The 20,176-nt window shown below is 34.5% G+C and overlaps 2 protein-coding genes across 7 annotated transcripts in view; one reads left to right on the top strand and one right to left on the bottom strand.

Annotated features, from left to right (window-relative positions):
* SENP7 (SUMO specific peptidase 7) overlaps positions 1–11,021 on the bottom strand; it is a 135,319-nt gene extending 124,298 nt beyond the window's left edge. For 3 of the 4 annotated variants that reach the window (XM_074301052.1, XM_074301051.1, XM_074301050.1), the window contains exons 1-3: positions 10,889–11,021; positions 6,627–6,679; positions 4,632–4,736 (exon numbers count right to left, since the gene is read on the bottom strand). In XM_074301052.1, the coding sequence (XP_074157153.1) occupies positions 4,632–4,736; positions 6,627–6,679; positions 10,889–10,940 (210 nt within the window). In that variant the 5' untranslated portion in view covers positions 10,941–11,021. Of the gene's footprint in view, positions 1–4,631; positions 4,737–6,626; positions 6,680–10,888 lie in introns of those variants that run through there. The other variant, XM_074301055.1, reaches the window with a different exon arrangement.
* LOC141561452 (putative protein ARB2BP) lies at positions 10,466–19,869 on the top strand. Of its 3 annotated transcripts, none has more exons than XM_074301058.1 (3): positions 10,466–11,242; positions 15,807–15,886; positions 18,424–19,869. In XM_074301058.1, the coding sequence occupies exons 2-3, from the start codon at positions 15,881–15,883 to the stop codon at positions 19,513–19,515; spliced, it is 1,098 nt and encodes a 365-aa protein (XP_074157159.1). In that variant the 5' UTR covers positions 10,466–11,242; positions 15,807–15,880; the 3' UTR covers positions 19,516–19,869. The 3 variants fall into 3 exon arrangements, with proteins under 3 accessions (XP_074157159.1, XP_074157158.1, XP_074157157.1); XM_074301057.1 differs by having other exon boundaries at positions 10,508–10,891; XM_074301056.1 differs by having other exon boundaries at positions 11,087–11,276.
* Positions 19,870–20,176: the final 307 nt, after the last annotated feature.

The following is a 20,176-nucleotide window of genomic DNA, read 5'->3' on the forward strand; positions in this document are numbered from 1 at the left end:
TATTTATGTAGCCCTAATCTTTCCAGTGATCCCTAATCTCTTATCTCCAATTACCTCAAAATGGATGTCCCAGACTCAACATGTCCACAATGGAAATTATCTGTCCCCTGCCCCAAACTTTCTGTTCTTTCTAACTTTCCCATTATTGTCAAGGGCACCACTATCCTCCCAATCACCCAGCCTTGCAACCTAGATGTCTTCCTTGACTATTTATTCTCTTTCACTACCACCACCAGTCTGTTCCCATGACCTGTTGATTTCACCTTTGCAACATTTCTCAAATATACACCTTCTCTCTTGATATTGCAAGCTGGGTCATGCCTCTATATAACCTCATACTGTTATGGCCTACTGGCTAATCTCCCTGCCACAAGTCTATCCCAACTCTAGTACATCCTTAACTCAGTCACCCACAGTAATTTTCTTAAAGCATATGTCCAAACATGTCATACCCTCCTCCCCCAATCAAATGTCCTCCTATCATCTCCATTATCAAATACAAAATCCTTTTTTTTTTTTTTAATTCAAAGCCCATTCTATACCTACCTCCACATTTCCAAGCTTCTTAAACCTCCTTCACCACATTCTCTTAGTAACACTAAGTTACTAAGTAACTTAACTGTAACACTGGCTACCTTCCTCTTCTTCATATAAAATACTCCATCTCTGAATTCCAGGCATTTTCATTGACTGTCTCCTATGCCTGGAATACTTTTCATCTTCATCTCTATCTCCTCTCTTGACTGGCTTTCTTCAAGTTCCAACCTAAATCTCAACTTCTACAGGAAACATTTTCATATTCCCTCTTAATTCCAGTGCCTTCCCTCTATTGATTATTTCCAATTTGTCCTGTATATAACTTGCTGGTACATAGTTGTTTGTATGTTTTCTACCCTATGAGATTGTGAGCTCCTTAAGATCAGGAATTGTCTTTTGCCCTTTTTTTTTTTTTTTTTTTTTTTTTTTAATCCCCAGCACTTAGCATCAGTACCTGGCACATAGCAGGCATTTAAGTGAATGAATGTAAATAACTGGCTAATTGTCTGAGTGCCATAAAAGGAAGTAGGAACCTCTTGATTTTGCTCTCACTTCTTTCTGTCTTGTCTAATAGCTAAGAAAACAGCAGGAGTTTGGTCTAGCAGTTCTGTTCCTTCCTTTGCTCATCTGTTTTGCTGATATAAAGAAACTGGAAGCTGGAGACTGTGTTCCTAATCCTCTCTCTTGCCTTTGGGCTACTGAGGCAGGAAACAGACTGGCAATTCTGCTCTCAGATATGTTCTCTGGCCAATAGGCTGCTCAGGAAACAAGAACCTGCCGTCCCAGAACTCTCAGAACTCCCAGAACCTTCTTCGTGGCCTTACTTGCTGACTTGTTTCTGCTCTGACCTAGAGCTCAGTCAAGTAGGACAAGCCTGGCTTTATAACTTTTTTCTTTTTCTTCCTATCCTCACTGATCAAAGTTGACACATTTGAGCCACCAAAATTGAACAAGAAGAAATAATACAGTGCCATCCCCTTTACAGGAAAAAAACCCTGCTTTCTATGTGATTGATTATTGTTAAGGATTACATATTTATTATTAAGCACTAAAAACTGATAGGTTCTCTTTGTAGGTTGTTAAACCACAAAGTATCCTCATGATGTATGGCTAGAGTCATGGTAGTTCAATCTCTATTCTAATGGTTCCTATCAGATAAGTACTTGTCTAAAGCAAAATATGTACTTATTTTTCAGGTTTCACCCTGTTAGATTTAAGGGTACAGTGAACTTAAAAGCCAGTAGTAGATGTTAAGCTGGCCCAGTCCAGCAAGGTTGTGAATACTAGTTTCAATATTAATATATTACTAATATATGCTAATGCATACAGTCTAGAAGGCAAATTATCTGCCTGTTATATTTGCCCAGATAAGTTTGGTGATATTTGCTAAAAAGATCCCTTCACACCATTCATTCTGACGGGTAGTATACTTCCTAGGATTTGAGGAGATAATAGAAATAATGCAGTGATAGCACAAAAAGCAAAAGAATTGGGGAAGTGGGAACAGATGAATAGAAAATAGATGAAAGTATTACTACAATATTAAAAAAATAATAATGTAGACTCCCTCACTACCAACTTTCTTCAAGGTCTTAGTGCATACATGCTCCCTCCCCACTATTTAAATCAAACATGGTCTGAAACTAATCAGTGACACTCCTTTATGAATGAGTTTTAGGGCCAGACAGGATCAACTAGAACCAAAAAATTCTGATACCCAGGAACTAATAAATTTGCAATAGTATTGTTTTTGACTATTTTTCATGACAAATATACATTTACTATATTATAAGTTTCAATAGTATTTTTTTCAGCTGGCATGGGAAAGTAACCACCACTTACAACTGTTTTTATGCTTCTATATTAAGTTCCTAAAAAACAACTGGCACATGAACTTCTGAAACATGATCCAGTCATAAGTTGAAAACTGCCTATAAATATAACAATGATTAATACTTTAACCATTGACATACTCCACTTTTTGTATAGCCAACTCTTAGTGGCTCTGTGGCTCCCCTCCCAATTAACATCATTTCCTATAAACAATAACTATTCCATAAGCATAATTACCTCCTTCCAGAAGCAATTATTATACCATAGAGGTTGCCTTTCTTTGTTAGTTTAGTAAAAAATTAACATACTACACCAAGATTAAAACTCTAAGAATATGTTTATTAAACTCAAAGACAAGCAGCTAAATAATTTCATAGCATATTTCAAATAAAGATGTTCTCATAGTAAAATATAAATAATAAATTAAGGAGCAGCTAGGTGGCCCAGTGCATAGAGCACGAGCCCTGAAATCAGGAGGACCTGAGTTCAAATCCATCTCAGACACTTAACACTTCCTAGCTGTGTGATCCTGGGCAAATCACTTAATTAATCACTTAATTGCATCGTCAATAAATGAATAAATAAATAAACAAACAAATAGACAAATGAACAAGTAAATTAATTAAAACAAATAATGCTGATTGTAAAAAATTTCCATTGAAGAAGTCAGAATGAGTGGTTAGTCATGAATTATATGGTGGCAAAACAAAGTAATAAAACAAAATGTAGCTATTCTAAATTTTTTTTTATTAGGAATTCTCTGATACTGGCTAAATGCAAGGTTTCTGAGTAGAAAGAGTCTTAAAGTTATCTAGTAGATCCCAATTGTGAACAGGAATCTTTTTTACAACATAACCAACAAGTAGTCATTGAATTTTTGCTTGAAGACTTTCAACAGAAGGAAACCCATTACTCTTTAAGATAGCCTTTTCCACTGTTGGGTGACTGTAATTGTCAGCAAGTTTTTCTTTATATTAATCTATATTTTCCTCTTTCTGACTTCAACCTATTGTTCTAATATGCCAAGCAGAAATCTAATCCATGAAACAGCCCTTCAAATACTTGAAAACAATTATCATGTTCCCCTCTTTTAGTCTTCTGTCTTTACCTCAATTTCTTTTTTTTTTAACCTCAATTTCTTGAACCAACATTCAAGTAGAATACTAGAAGTAAAAAAAATGTTTAAAAAAAAAGCTATAAAATTTTAAAAGATAATTTTTTATTCTTAAATTACTTTTAAAAATAACTTCAGGATATTCTCTATTCTGACTGACCTCCTCTGGATACTTACAAATTTATCAATGTTCTTCCTAAAATTTATCACCTGGCTGAAACTGAACATGACATTCCAGATGTGGTCTAACTAACACAGTACAACAGAACTACCATTTTTCTAATGCTGAACATTGTATCAAAAATATCATTAGCCTTTTTGCCTGCCACTTCAAATTGTTGATTCATATTGAATTTGCTTTCCAGTAAAACACCAAATGTGAAGTACTATCTAATTATACCATTCCCTATCTTGTATTTCTAAAGTGGATTTTTTTGTACCCAAGTATAAGGTTTTATTTTTATCCTTATTCAATTTCACATTATTAGATTGGAATCATCATTCTACTCTGTCAAAATCTTCCTGGATCTCAAATCTGCCATTCACTGTTTTAGCTATCACCCCCACTAAAAAAAAGAAAGACAATGTTTGAAAAATCTTGGGTTATAAGCAGAAAAATCTTTTGGAAAATATATCTATATATCATTCTTTTAAAAATATATAAAATATAAGAATCTTAACATGAAACAAATAGAAAAGTGAAATTTGCTCTAGAATTCCTTTAAATTATATGCTTGACCTACTTAAAATATTATTTCATTTACAACATAGAATTTATAACTGTTCAATTTATAACTGTATGTCTGAAGACAGAATTAAGAATTAGTCAAAATCAGGGCAGCTAGATGGTATAGTAGATAGAGCACTGACCCTGAACTCAGAAGAAACTAAGTTCAAATCTGACCTCAGACACTTAACACTTTTTAGCTGTATGACCCTGGGCAAGTCACTTAACCTACCTGGGGGAAAGAGAGGGGAATTCATCAGCATCTAACAATATAAAAAAGAATCACTCTAAGTTAAAAACTAGAAATTAATAACTAGAAAGAACAAAAAGGGGGCAATATAGGAAAATTGAAATTGTTTTAATAAAATACTTTACATACTTTTAAAAATGTACACATAAAAGAAAATAGTTTTAATTTACCCCCTTCAAAGGGTAGTCCCATCGGTCAGAGTTTCTTAGTCTTGACAGAGGTGTCTGAATCTGAGTATCTTCTTGCTTTGATTTTGATTTCTTTGGTATTCGGAACTACAAAAAGAAAGTCATCTTTTTAATATGAATTCAACACTAACTTCAGACAGAGCATTCCATTTACATTGAATGATAAGCAAATGGAACAACTAGAGAATGGTACCATACTAACAAGTTCAGAAATTGCAATACTTTGTGTTAGAACTATGGTTTCCAGCCTATGAGAAAAAGAGATGATGAAAGAGGGTTATGTAGTCATATGAAAATAAGTCACCTTTGTGCTTAATGTCTTATATGTAAATTTTGGCTCACACAGATGATTTCATTCAAAATAAATGCATATATGCAAATAACTAGTTCAAACAAACTATGTACTGGATATTGAAACTAGCTAATTTGACAGGAAAACATAGAGCTCAATGCTTTATTGCTGGAAAGGATATTCATTGTTCCTATTGTCAGCAAAGAACCACTCTCCTAAATGAAAATAAGACACTTTCTTTTCTTTTTTCCTCTTCACATGTGATAATAATAATGTTGATAATGATGATAACAATAACTAATATTTATGTAGCACTTTAAGGTTTGCAATGTGCTTTACAAATATTATCTCATTTGATCCTCACCACAACCATGGAAGATAAAGAGAAGGCATTAGCTTTGATTAAGAAATCATTAGTGACTTTAGAAGATTAGTTTCAATGGAATAATGAAATTGGTAGCCAGACTATGGAGAGCTAAGAAGAGAAGAGGAGAAATCTATTGCAGCACATGCATGTATGCAAAAAATAAGGAAGCAGACAAATGAAAGAGAGAGGTTAAAGATAAATGAGAGAGAAGATATAATGGAAGGGGTAATCTGCTGGTGAAGATTCACCACAATAGAATCACATGTACATGTCTGACTTGGAAAGGAGATGGTCTACATCTTGGTATGACATGGGGTGAAGGAAACAATAGGCAGAAGGCATAGATGATGCTTGATGAGAAGAAAGAAAAAAGAAAGAACATACCTAATCTTCAAAAATTAATCCTGCTAATCAATGTAATCTTACCTCATTCTAGCTAACTATCTTGAAAGGAAATCAGTATAATAAGCCAATTCATTCTAATTCACTAGTGGCTAATAGTTTACTAAACTAACATTTCTATTGGGGAAGCATCTCCAAATGATCAAATAAGATCATTTTTCAAGAGTAGAAGGTAATATCTTAATTCAAAAAATAAATAAATAAATCTAAGATCTTTCAAATCACCCAGGTTTAAAAAAAAAAAAAAATGTGCCCATTAATTAAGGGATGGATGAACAAACTGGTATACAAAAATGATATATTATCACTGCAAAAAAAACACTGAATATGAAGAATTCAGAAACTTATGTGACCTGATTAAAACTGAACTAAGGAAATTCAAGAGAACATTATAAACATTGCAAATAATAATAAATGTAAATTTTCTTCATCTATGAAAGGAGTTTCCATAAAAAGAGTTCTCTACACTATTGATATTTCAAGTCTAGACCAAAAAAAAGTAATGTTCAAGTTACTAACCTAGGTTGGGGATACAAAAGCCAAAAAAGAAATGGTCACTGCCCTCAAACGGCTTACATTCTATTGGAATATTTTCATCACCAAAACATTATGTCTTTTCTCCCCCCCCCCTTTTTTTTTAATAGTTTGTAATAAGGGATCTCTCTGGGGAGGAAAAGAATACATTTGGAAATGAAGGAGATGTAAAAATAAAATGTATCAGTAAAGAATTTTTTAGAGTGAGTTAGACTGATCCCTCACTTAAACAGAACATACCTTTCTCTTAGTATTCCAATTAATGAAAGCTCGCTATATTTTGTTGGGAAAATATTATATGAAAGGCAAATAATAAAATGTTTTCAAAACCATTAACCCAAGAAGATTATAAAGATAATTAAAAAATAAATGTAATACATACCTCACAGGAATTTGAAGATGAAGACTTTTTCATTTTCCCCTCAATTACAGTTTCTACCAAAAAACAAAACAAAACAAATCACCAACAAAAAATTACTTACAAATTTAAATAAGAGAAACAAATTAGTAAAGTATTATTTCATAAATTTTTTTGCAAATTTTTATTTAATTCAAAATTTAGGTTAGTAGTAAGTGGTAAAGTAGAAGACTAATATATTTTATAGAATCTAAAGCTTGAAACTCATAGAATTTTCATTCTACAGTAATGACAGCAGCACCTAATGGCAAAACACCTAGTTAAGAAAAAACAAAGAGGTCCAGGAGATGGCCTTCCCAATTCTAGAACACCTAAAATAGTTTTCTTTCCTCAGGAAGAGTTTTCAGTTCTAACTGGGATTATTCCTTTTGTCAAAACAAGGACAATAAAAAACTGAGAATTTGCTACATAAAAATAATTCCTAGCCAATTCTGTTAAAATTTCATGAAATGAGAAATCAATATTCAAAATTATCAGCTAAAAAAGATAAGTAATTTTTTTGTATTTCTTATATGATTTTGGAAAAACAAGCTTTGCTTTTCCAAATCATTTTTTGGATATAGCTATTAAATCTAGCTTAATATTCGACTAGATTTTTTTTCTTATTTTTAACTGGATTTATCATTCTACAAGTAAGATATTAAAATTTCTCACAATTATTTATTATTTATCTATTTCCTCTTCCAAGACTGAATTTTTCCTTTACAAATATTATTAATGAATTACTAGATGCCCATTTTAAGGATCTAATATTTCTTTACTATATGTATTTCTTCCACCAATGCCACAGGCAATTAAATTAGCAATTAACTTCCTACTATTCTCAATGATTTTAAGTTGTATTCAAGAACTACCATTGCTGAAAAATTAATTACCTTAAAACAGACCTAATAATGAGCCTCTCCAAATTTATTTGAACTCGCCTTCAGACAACACATACACATACATTATTTGAATGAATTAAAAAAAACAAAAAAGCACTCGAATACCAGACATTAGGCTAAACATAGGTGATACAAATACTCCTCCCTCCAAAAAAAGGAGACATGCTGTAGGTCTGCTATTAAGCTAAATGGTGAATTCTTACCAAACCTGGGAGCCAGACAAGTTTTTTGCACTTTCCCCCCCCCCCAAAATGGTAAATTCTATTAACAGATCTCTTGATTCACTATCATAACCTTCAAGACCCCACAGTTACTGCCACAAAAGGACAACAGAGTAGAATTTAAAGGGGAGGAGGTGCACATACAGATTTAAAATTTATATACTGTTTTCTTTTGACAATGAGGGAATACCAATGGAGAAGACAGGTCATCTAATCTCTTGCTTTCACCATGTGATCAATCCATTTTCTTTTTCTTTTCACAAATTTCTTTGATGATGCTAACATCCACTATTCATATCATCACTGTCCTTTGAGTTACCCTCAATCTCAATACTTCAAAGACCATAGTGTTCCATGATAGAAAATACATATCACCAACAGAGAAATACCGGTATTTAAAAAGATGAACCCATTATTCAGAAAGAAGCTTGGAATCATTTTTTTTAAAAAAATGCTAAAATTGCTAAAATGAACCAACCCATTTTCCTCATCTTCAATTCTACTCTCAACTTACTGCACATTTGCAATGTCAGATGGATAGACAGACAAAAGAGACAAACATACGCATACAAATTCTAGAGATAATCCAACAAACTGACTACACTCAGGAAGATCCTGGGTATGGTCAAAGCTGCAAATGACAGATGGTTATAGCTGGGTTGAAATCCTCATAACTAGAAGAAATCTCCTTTTTATGGAATTCTAGGGCCATTTTGGCTATCTGTATATTATTTTCAGCATAAAATGGATAGACAAAAAAAATTCTTATCCCTCAATATTTTTAGTATGAAGTCCATTTTATCTAATATCATCAGTTCTACTCCCCATTCTTTGTGAATTAGTAAATTTTAGGCTAATCTTGCAGTTTGAATCTGGAAAATGATTATGGATAAAATGTAATTCCTGTAAAAACAAGTAAAATAAGACATGTTATTGATTTTGTTTTTAGTTCCTTCTATGATCCTTTAAAAAAAATTTTAATTCAGTCCTGTTACTTTTTATATTTTTATTTTGGTCAAGATTGCAATTTTATAGGCATAACGAATCCCTACTAAGGGACTTTCTTCACACAGTGAAGATCAACAACTATTCTGCAATATTATAAAATAGCCTAAAATAATAATATACTAAATCAATAAAGATTTTCCCCCTGAGGTAATTGGGGTTAAGTGACTAGTCCAAGGTCATCCAGCTAGGAAGTATTAAGTATCTGAGGCCACATTTGAACTCAGGTCTTCCTGATATCAGGACAGTGTTTTATCCACTGGACCACCTAGCTGTCCCAAGTTTTGTTTTGTTTTTTGTTGTTGTTGTTTGTTTGTTGGTTTTTAATTAGGACTTCCTTTATCAGAAATAGCAGCTTTGATATAGAATTATCTAGTCCCTTCAACCCTCTGTTTTGTTTTTTGTATTAGTTTGTATTATTTATCAGATGCACTTAGACTCAGAAAATCTGATTTAAATTGTGCCTCAAGCAATTACTAGCTAAATAATCATAAGCAAGTTGTATAACCTCTCTATCTCATCTTTCTTATCTAAAATAATGATAAATGGGGCAGCTAGGTAGCACAGTGGATAAAGTACCAACCCTGAAGTCAGGAGAAGCTGAATTCAAATCTGGTCTCAGACATTTAACACTTCCCAGATGTGTGACCCCAGGCAAGTCACTTAACCCCAATTGCCTCAGCAAAAGAAATAAATAAATAATATTACTTGTATTACCTATCTCACAGTGTTAAAGAGAAGATAGTATTTTGTAAACCTTAAGGTGATTAGATAGGTAGATAAATAAATATATACACATATATGTGTGAGATTATCATGTTGGTTGCTTTTATGTTCATATTATTTTCGTTCATGTCTGATTCTTTGTGACCCATTTGGGGTTTCCTTCGCAAAGATACCGGAGGGATTTATTATTTCCTTCTCTAGTTCATTTTATAAATGAGGAAACTGAGTGTCTGGGGCCTGAGTCTTCCTGTCTTCAGCCCTGGCACTATCCTTAATATGGCAACTTTCAGAACTCAACAGTAACAAGACTTATGAACTAATATTGAAAGAATATAGCTAGGATAGTTTATACAGTGACAAAACGTAAAAACAATTATCAAAAACTGATGATCTGGATAATGAACAACCAAGAGGTGAATAATGAAATGTGCAACACACCTTTTGATAGATCAAAGACTCAAAGATACAAAGTGGTTTTTTTTTGTTCAAAACCGAAGGGAAATTTGCGTGGCTTGACTAAAAGTGTTTACAAGAGGGATTTTGTTTTTCTTTGGATCGGGGCAAAGATTGCTAATTGAAAAAATTTTAATTTAATTTAAAAAAAAAAAGAATAGTATTCAAACTGAAAGGCACCTGCATTTCAAACTTAACAGACTTCAAAATTAAATAAACATCAGACTGTTTACAGATGAGATTCTAGAAGAGTAACAATATTATTTCCCCATCTTTAAGACACCCAAAGTACATAAATACATTCAGATGAAGGGATGAGGGCAGAAGGGGGACCCCGAGAAATGAAGCTGGGGGAAGCATTTTTCCATAAAATACAATTTATTTCTATTGGTTTCGACAGAAAAACAAAGTCAGGACCAACTACTCAGCCGAGAGGCCACAAGCCAGACAAACAAAAGGGGAAGCGGCAAGACTGAGGTAAAACCCGGAGAGCCCCGCTCCCGCCCGCTGCAGCAGCATTCGAGTCAGCGAGCCAGCCCAGACTCGCGGGAGATCCGGGAGGGAGGCGTGGCGGCGGCAGGGCTGGGGATGGAATGACAGGCCGCGGGATGACAGTCTCTCCCGCCAGTACGCCTCATCGTAGCGTAGTGGAGCGCCGGACAACCCCGGCTCTGGGAGGCGGCAGCAGAGCCTCTATTTTGCCAGATGACAACATGCGCGGATCTGATGGGGGCTAGCGGAGGCGCTGGGCCGCCCGGGCTTCCCTTGGGAGAACACCCGCCCCGGGACCATCCCGGGCCATCTCCGCCATTCTCTCTCATACACACCCACCCGCCCGCGTCTTCATCTGCTAGAGGAGCTCCCGGGGCCGCTGCCTCGGGAACTCTCCTTCTCCTCGGTGGGAAAACCGTCCTATCCCCTTTTGAATGTTTCTCACCGGGTAAGAACCGCCGACCACCGGACCGCGAGGACCTCGTCTTCCTCTCCATCTCCTGTGGCTGGGGAGACGGCCGCAGTGGCGGCAGCACCACGGAAAGCGCAGAAGGACCAGTTGGGCCGGGGCCGGGGGAGGGAGCTGGGAAAGGGGGAGAGAGGAAGGAAGGACTCGAAGAGCTAGCCGGCGCGTCTGCGCAGCAGCCCCAGCCGCTCCCAGACCGGAAATAGAACGCTTCTCTCCCTGCCCCCTCTGGTCCTTACTCCCCAGCTCCAAACATTCCCCACGCTGGCCCGCCCCGCCTGGGTGTTTCCGCGTCTTTCTCTGACGCCGTAGCTCCCGCCTCCAGAGTTGGAAGTGCTTCTTGCTTTCCTCTCCGCTAATGGGTTTGGTAAATGTGGATACTTCTCAAAAAACGGAAAAGAATATCGGGAGCCAGGGTGAAAGGTTGGGGGGAAGGGGATTAAAGCAGTCCGTCGCGGGGTGGATGGAGGTGGGAGGACTTCGGTATCTCCTAGTAACCTCTGGACAGCCTCGCTCGAATCTGTGGCACCTGAGAGCTCCAGTTTAGGGATTCCTCCGGGAAGGGAGGGATGGAGTATTGCAATCAGGAACACCCCCCACACACACACACACGCCCCGGCCCGCCAAACTTGTGAAAGGAGAGTTTTAGAACTGTCAACCTGCCATCTAATTTCTCTCCATCTATAATTAACTATAACCATAATCTATGTTTGTCTTTTTCTTGAAACTCGTGATGTTTCCTATATTTCTGTTCAGAAAAAGAAGGGCTTGAGTTCACCCGATTGAGATGATTTCACACTTTCCTCACCTAGAGTACCCAAATTAGCGCTCTCCTCGGGCTTGGTCTTCGCGGTATAGATAAGAAACACCATCCGAGTTCTTCTGAATGTGTATTTAAGTGCCAAACAATTGCCTTGCCGATTATAACCCTGAGCTAATCCGGCTTTCTGGTTCTAACTTCGACACATTTATTTACAAATCTAAGAAAATAGAACTCAGGGGCGGCTAGGTGGCAAAGTGGGATAGAGCATCAGCGCTGAAGTTCAAATCTGGTCTCAGATACTTAACACTTTCTAGCTGTGTGACCCTGGGCAGGTCACAACCCCAATTGCCTCAGGGAAAAAAAAAAAGAAAAAAGAAAGAAAGAAAAAAAAAGAAAATAGAACTCAGAAATTTACAAAATTAACCTGTCCTTGAGCAAATTTTCCCTGGACCTCTGCAGATCCAGGAAACATGGGAAATTCCAGATTCTTTAATGACTCTTGTTCCTTCTGAGTCCTGTTCATTGTTACTATAAATCAGTAATCAAGAAATATTTATTTAAGGGTTGAGACTATGCTAAACATTGAGAACAAAACGAAGACAGTCTCTGTCTTAACTACTTCGTAGATGAAGCCTATTCTGAAGCTCTTAGACTAAGTTGCCCAGTAGCAGGAATTCTCAAAGCCTATCTTGCAGTTGGTGGAAACATCCTATACCCACTTAGTGTTGGCTAAAGATATTTTTTCTAGTCCTAAATGAGGATTGTTTTATTCTTTATAGTTTTTCCTCAGTGCCTAGTTTAAGAAATGCTTGTTGATTAATAGATTATGTCAAGATTTAATAGTGACAAACGGGACAATGTTGGATTTCTTCCTTGTGATCCAATTCACAGAACCTTGTCTGATACAATCAGTGCTGGAATGCATTGATTGATTTTCTGTTTTCCATTCCAGTAAGAGACTAAAGACCAATTTGGGTCAAAGAGGATCTCACAGTCTGAAGTTCTTTCTCTCCATATATCTCCATTTCCCTTTCCATGGCCCTTTAAGGGATATCTCTGCAGCTGCCATGGTCATTCAGGTTATCTGGATTTGTTTCCCATAATCACTACTTTTAACACTACTACTACTAATAATAACTGATACTAAAATGAAAATTCATAAGACATTTTACATATATCATTTAATGCTTGCAACAACCCAAGAAAGTAAGTGGCTCTGTTATTGTCCCTATCTCAAAACTGACATTTGCATAGTAGTACTTCAGGCTCTGGAAAATAGTTTACATATATGATTATATTCACACCTCACAATAATCCTTGGAGGTGATGCTACAAGTATTATTATCCTCATCTAACAAATGAGGAAACTGAGGCTAAGCAAGGTTAAAGGATTTCCCTAGAATGACAAAAAGAAGTTATGTAAGGTAGAATTTGAACCTAGTTCTAATTCACTTCAAGCCCAGTAAGTACATTATATACCACATCACTTTTGGGCAGTTCAGCCCAGTCCAGAGGAGATGGAATGGGAAGGAGTATACTCTCCTGATTAGTGCAGCTTACAACACATCTATGCCTTCTCAATCTGTGTAATTTTGTCCATCTCCTTCCCAAATTCTTGACTAAAACCTATCCATTGTACCAGAGGCCTTCTAGGTATTTAGTAATAGAATATAGGCTTAGTATTACTTACTCTCTTCCTGTGTGAGTGACCCGTTTTCCTTTTGCAAATATACATTGTTGAATTGATAATTTTTAATACCATTTTTGTATGCAAGTCATTATAGGTAATGTCCCATTCAGATCATACCTTACTATGATTCTGTTGCACTTCAGATTTTTATTCTTAAAAGATTGTGTTTAACAACCATATAGCCTAACAGGGACAGTATTAGGGTCTAAAAATGAATATATTTGTTAGCAGCTAGAGCTCAATGAAAGTATTACCCAATTTCCCAAATACAGTCAAGCCCATTCACTTCTCCAATCAATCCTAAAGTTGGCCCATTGTCCATGTAGAGTATCTATGGAAAATATAGGTACTATGTTGATGTCATTCCATCATCCATTCAGTGGACTGACCATCCAAATACATGTCATAATAGCAATGGTAAGCATTCTTCATCCAAATGAATTGTTAAACTCATCTCTTTTTATTATGAAACTCTTCGAGAATGTACTGTTCTGGAACTTGAAACAATCATGATTTGTTGTTGTTGTAATTGTCATGGTCCTCTGAAAATGAAGACAAACAACAACCTCTGTGGGTAAAGCTAGCCTGCCATTGGTCAGTTGGAATATTTCTTCCTTCTTTCTTTTTCTCACTTATAGATGTCACAGCATTGCCTCCCTGGTGTCACGGTCCTCTTTCAAGAACAAAGAACAAAATAATAATTGATTTGAAAACAGTATGGTTTAGTGGAGTAAGCAATGGATTTGGATTCAATTTCCTTATCTATAAGGGTATATTACCTATTAACATACCCATTCTAACAAGATTATGAAGTCCTTGACAATTATTAAAGCACTAGATCATTGTGTCAGTTGTTTTTACTTAACTATTGTTTTTTCTTTGTTACAAAGGAAGCAAAGTAGGTATGGTTGATGGGGAGAGGTATATAATCAGATAGGAATTATAAAAACAAGGTATCACTAAAACTTTAAAAGTCTTAAAGCATTGTACAAATAACAACTATTGCTATTAGCATTATCATCATCATCATCGTTATTATTACTTTATGACCTTGAGAAAATCACTTCTCCAACACTCAATTTTCTAATCTATAAGGGGGGAAGGGGTCATCATATTAGAGGATCTCTGATGTCCCTTCTAACTGATATTCTATGAATTTAAATCATATCATTTAGATATTACAAACTGAATCATACATTTCTTTCATTTTTAAGTGAGGAAAATATGCAGAAAGAAATAGGACCAATCGAGTATAAAATGTGTCATTTGAGTAGAAATACTTCAAAAATAGAGAGCATCTGTTTCTTTGTGATTTTAATAAAACCCAAGAAATTTAGAAAAGTAAATATGAATCGGAACTTATATAATTTTGAAATATGTTTTTGCATTAAGTGCTAAGATACAACAATGTGAGTGGTATGTCCAAATATAAATATTTCATAATGGAAAAATATCTATATCCTGCATTTCTTATAAATTTCTTTCATAAGAGTTTTATTGGATACTATGGCAGGATCCTGCTGTCTTGAGTCACTAAAGGGGTATCAATGGTTAAATTGCTCATAAAGAGATAGGAAATTTAAAGGGAGAGATCAAGTAGCATTGATTGAGTTCTGAAAGTTGCCATATTAAGGATAAGAAATGTACTTGCAAGAACCTTGTGCTTAAGAAATTAATCAAATGTATTTCAAGAAAATATGTGTTTCTTGAAGATTTATATGAGCCAGGGGAACCAATTAAAGCACTATAAATAAATGTCATTGAGGGTCTTCTTGGGTTTTTTAAATTTTAGAATGTTTTTTGTCTTAATATGCTCCTTACAGCTTATCTATTCAACACTTGTAAAACTTACAGGAAATTTTGAAGGGATTTTTTTTGTTTGTTTTGCTGAGGCAGTTGGGATTAAGTTATGTCCAGGGTCATACAGCTAGAAAGTGTTAAGTGTCTGAGGTCAGATTTGAACTCAGGTCCTCCTGACTTCAGGGCTGGTACTCTATCCATTGCTCCACTTAGCTATCCAGAAAGTTATTTTTTTAAATGACTTTAATTTTTCAATCTCTTGAGCATTTATAAAACATAAAATCCTCATCTGAAAGTTTTTGAGAAACTCTGAAGAAAGTTGATGCATTAAAAAAAAGAAAAAGTGAATAATCATATTAATAACATAGAAGGGAAAATAAAGTTCTATCTCTTATACATTCCACATCTCACTTTTTCCATAAAAATAATTTGAAGATAGAAATTGGTAAACTCAGTTTTGGCTGGGGAAATAGACTAAACTTCTTATCATTATTATGGTAAATAAGATAATTGTTTTATTGTTATATACTAATAATATCAAAATTCTTAGGTTTCTTTAAATTTTATATGTAGGCAAGACTAAGAATATTATTTTAATAATTTGCAACCCTATTGATAATTCACTTCATGTTGTCAATTAACAGATTCCTTTGAGTAGTACTAAATGAAATCGCAGGAAGTCTTATCTGAATGGAAGTGAATTTATTTGAAGCATAACATGAATGTAAGTAAGTTTACACGTTCTTTGGGGATATGTTTCAACTTCTTAATCAGAATGACAATAAAAATGAACATATGCCTTTCTAGATTAATTAAGCAAAGCCTTACTTTACACAATACCAGATTGCTGCTGGCCTTTTTGTTATTCTTTGCGATAGATGTGACCAACATTTAGAAAGGTTTTTTTTTTTCTAATATTTAAATGAAATCACTTCTTTAATTCTATCCCTCATTTCATCATGAGTTAATAATATAGAAAAAAAAAAAGTTGTTCACTGCCATTCAAAGATAAATTCCTTCCCATTTGTTAAAAAAATACCAAGCATTTCCTCAGTCTTCTCTTCATTCTTCACATCTATTTTTATTTAATGGTATTATATTTTGTTTCATACTAAATTAATGAAATAATAGAAGTAGATAGGCAAGATCACTGTTGTTTACCAATATATAATTGCATTCTTCATTGAAAGTATAAAAATAATTCTGTGATAGTACCAAATTACTTCTTCTGTTTTTTGTTTTTGTTTTTTTAGTCAGAAATTTTTTTATTAGAGTTAATGTTGAGCTGCTTAATTTCTAATTTCTTTTTTTTTTTAGGGAACTCTGGAAGTAAAGTACTTGACTAAAAACAGGCAACATTTTAGCCCATGTTAAATGGTTACTGTGACCACATCACTTCCTTTTTTGGAATTTATAGGGGTATATTACCTATTAACATACCCATTCTAGCAAGGTTATGAAGTCCTTGACAGTTATTAAAGCACTAGATTGTTGTGTCAGTTGTTTCCTAAATTTATATTGATGCCATAAAATTATTGATAACAACTGTTGAAAGTCAGAAAAGTGCTAAATTTAGCTTTTTAAGATCTTATAAAAAAAAAAAGGCACTTTTTCTGTTTCAAAATTTTGCTTTTTCTTCACTCAGTTGAATCCCAACTGGATATATCTAGATTAGGACACAACAGTTATTTTACCAAACATAGCAATATTTCTTTCCCTGATGCAGAAAATAGTCAATTCAGCAAACATTTATAAAACACCTACTGTGTGTTAGGCACAGGAGGAGATAGGAAATAAACAAATTAAAACAACAAGCATCAATAAAGTACCTGCTACATGCTAGATACTATAATAAATACTTGGGTAAACATAAAAAGGCAAAAGCAGTCCTTGCTTTCAAGCAGCTCATAGTCTACTTCTTTCAATGCAGGTCAGCCCTTTCTCTGCAACTACATAGGTAACTTATGTAGTTGCCTAAAACATAAAAGATTAAATAACTTACCCAGAGATGGAGACAGATGTGTATGTCTGTCTATGCTTATAAACTTTCATCTATGTGGCAGAGGCAGCACTTGAACTCAGATCCTCCTAATTCCAGGCCAGCTCAATATCTTCTAAGTCAGGCTGCCTATTAGACACTGAGAATACACACAAAAATGAGTCTTCAGCTTTCAATGAGCTTGTGTTCCACAGGTTAAGTAAAGAACCTCATATAAATTCTTTCTGCTAAAAATATGCTCTCTTGCTTTTAAATTTTTTTCTTATTCTGCTTGGAATTGTCATATTAGGTAAGTTTATAGAAAGAGCTGTGGAAGAAAAAAATTAAATTCTAATATTAAGACCAATGGTCAAATTATTCTTTGACTCTTGAGGGACCAATATAATCAGTCCTTTAAGAAATTAAGCTTGCAGAACTATTTCTATCTCTTCTCATATTGAGTTTAATGATGTTATTTCTAAATTCACTTCTGCATCTTGATGTGCTTGAGAAAAATGGGTATTGTAAGCAGATAAAATCCTAGGAAAGACATTCTAGTAGTAATGATGATTCATCTGAATCTTCCCCATGAAAAAAAAAATATTCTGTAGGAAATTTTGTGCATCTTAGAAATGCATCAATTCACTGTGTATTTATTAAATGCTAATTATATTCCCAACATTGTGCTATACAGTAATGATGCAAAAATATATATATAATCATTTTCATTGTCAAGGAACTCAAATTTTAGGGGAAATCTTTCACAGCAATAAGATACTTTTTGCTCAATAGTAATTGTCTGTTGAGCCTTGCAAATAAATTTCAATAAGTTGTCTATTTTATGATTAAAATCTACTTTTCATGAATAAAATGTTATCAATCCTTACCCCAGATATAGAGGGCTTTTAAAATTGGCCTTTACTTTCTTCATCTATTTGGCATAAACTATTACTTGCTCATTTTAAAGGAAGATAATATGGAATGATTCAAATCTTACAACAACCAAATCCAAATAAACTCTACATTAATAGATATGTTAAATAATAATTACCTATCAGGTGTTTTGAGCACTCATCATCTAACTTTAGCCAAACTTTACATATCCCTCAAATCTACAGTGATGTAGAAGGTAGGGAATTTTGTCTCAGACTATAATGTTAATATACTTCTTAAAATATTCACTTAATCTGAGGAAGGAACTTTTTTCATGGGAAAAAAATTTTCAGGTTATAAACATATTTTTGAACATTGATATATATAGTATTATTTTTATTTATTTCCAGTGGTTCCTGATAACACAGGAGTTGAGTTTCCAAAAATTTATGAAACAGTCAGCATATATAGAAGAACTTAAGTATGACTTCAATGAAAAGGCTGAATTGAGACACACAGAAACACATGAGCCCTTCATCTTTAATTATTACAAAAATACCCTTGAAAGAAACAGCAAGCGCTATCAGGCTCTTGGCCATTTGCTTGAATGTTACATTTATGAACTCTTGGAGAAGATGTGCAAACTACACAAAGTATATATCCCAATTCAGGCTATTATGGAACCAAGGAGCTTCTTTTTCATGAGTGAAAATGCATTGACTAATCCTTCCCTTCTTCTTGTCCTCCTTCAAGACCATGGAGTTTTTCGAGCCGGGCAGTGGAGTCAACAGACTATCGTCCGTCATGGTCTACAATATGGAAGTCAAATCCCTTATATTCAACTAGCATTGCAATCAGATTATGGTATCATTGTTTTAAACCCCAATGATAATTTCATGGATTTAAAACTAGAAAAAGATAGTCAAAGTCCTGTAAGATACCCTATTGAGTCATCTTCCACAGAAATGTTTCACACTGGGAACCCATTTTCTTTGCCAAAGCTTTCCCAGTGTATTCCTAAAAAGTATAGTAGTACACCTGAGGAACATACTGCCTACATCTGGAATCATTTCATTTTAAAAAGTGCAGCCAGGAATGTAGCTTTCATTGTCCATGGTTATGGAGGTTTGGTATTCATGGACTTACTTGTTCAGAAAAAGTGGGAAGTAATGAACAAAGTATATGCTGTAGCTCTTATTGATTCTGCACACCACATAGAGCACCAGCTGGGAAACGATACACAGCTATTAGCATGGATAAAGCACCACTGTCGTGAATGGATAACAAGCCACAAGCCATTGGATAAACCTGTAGCCACTGTTTTGAAAATGGATTGTCCAAAGTTTTCTGCTGGTACAGAAAATTATAGTTTAGCACCTTCTACCAGCCTACAATCAATTTTCAAATACCTCAAAAATGCTTTAAAAGCCAAAACATCTGTTCATTTTTCTCGAATGCCAATTGTAACTAGAAGTTGCACAAAAAGAAAGCAAAGCACTTAGGAAAAAAGACTTACCATGCCTGCTCCTTAGAAAGCTGCAGTAACCTTGGGGTATTGAATAACTATATGATTTTGATTTTTGTTTTTCTAAAAGAAGTGTGATTTTTTTTTATTTTGCAGTCTTTTATAAGATAAAGTAAACTTCCAGTCTGCTATTTTTTTGTACTTTACAAGATTACCTTAAAGTCCATTTTTAGAATTGTTTTATTTTTAAAAAGCTACTTTCTTGAGAATTTAAAAGTAGTCATTACAATTACTGCAGCTTAATTCAGATTTAGAGCAAGTTATATTCTTTGATTTATAAATGACTTTGGTAACTCTGTAAAACTAAAGAAAATTAAACACAATGTAAGCAGCATCTGTGTTTTCTCATTTATATACGCCTTTATTTAATAAAGTGAGGTTGGCTTTGGTTTTATGGTGCATAGTGTAATGGTACATAAGTCAAGTTTCTCTCACCATAAAACCTATAAGGGGAAGGCTCAAAGTATGGGGAGCACTTCTAGGACTTGTATTTGCATAATATAAAAGCCCTTTCCATACATAACCTTATTTGAGCCTCACAAAAACCAAAAGGTATCACCTTATCCCCATTTTACAGAGGATGAGGCTTAGAGAAGTTATCTATAGACTTATAATTAGGTGATATCTTAAGATAGATT

Source organism: Sminthopsis crassicaudata, chromosome 3 (genome assembly GCF_048593235.1).
Source record: "Sminthopsis crassicaudata isolate SCR6 chromosome 3, ASM4859323v1, whole genome shotgun sequence".
Taxonomy (NCBI): domain Eukaryota; kingdom Metazoa; phylum Chordata; class Mammalia; order Dasyuromorphia; family Dasyuridae; genus Sminthopsis; species Sminthopsis crassicaudata.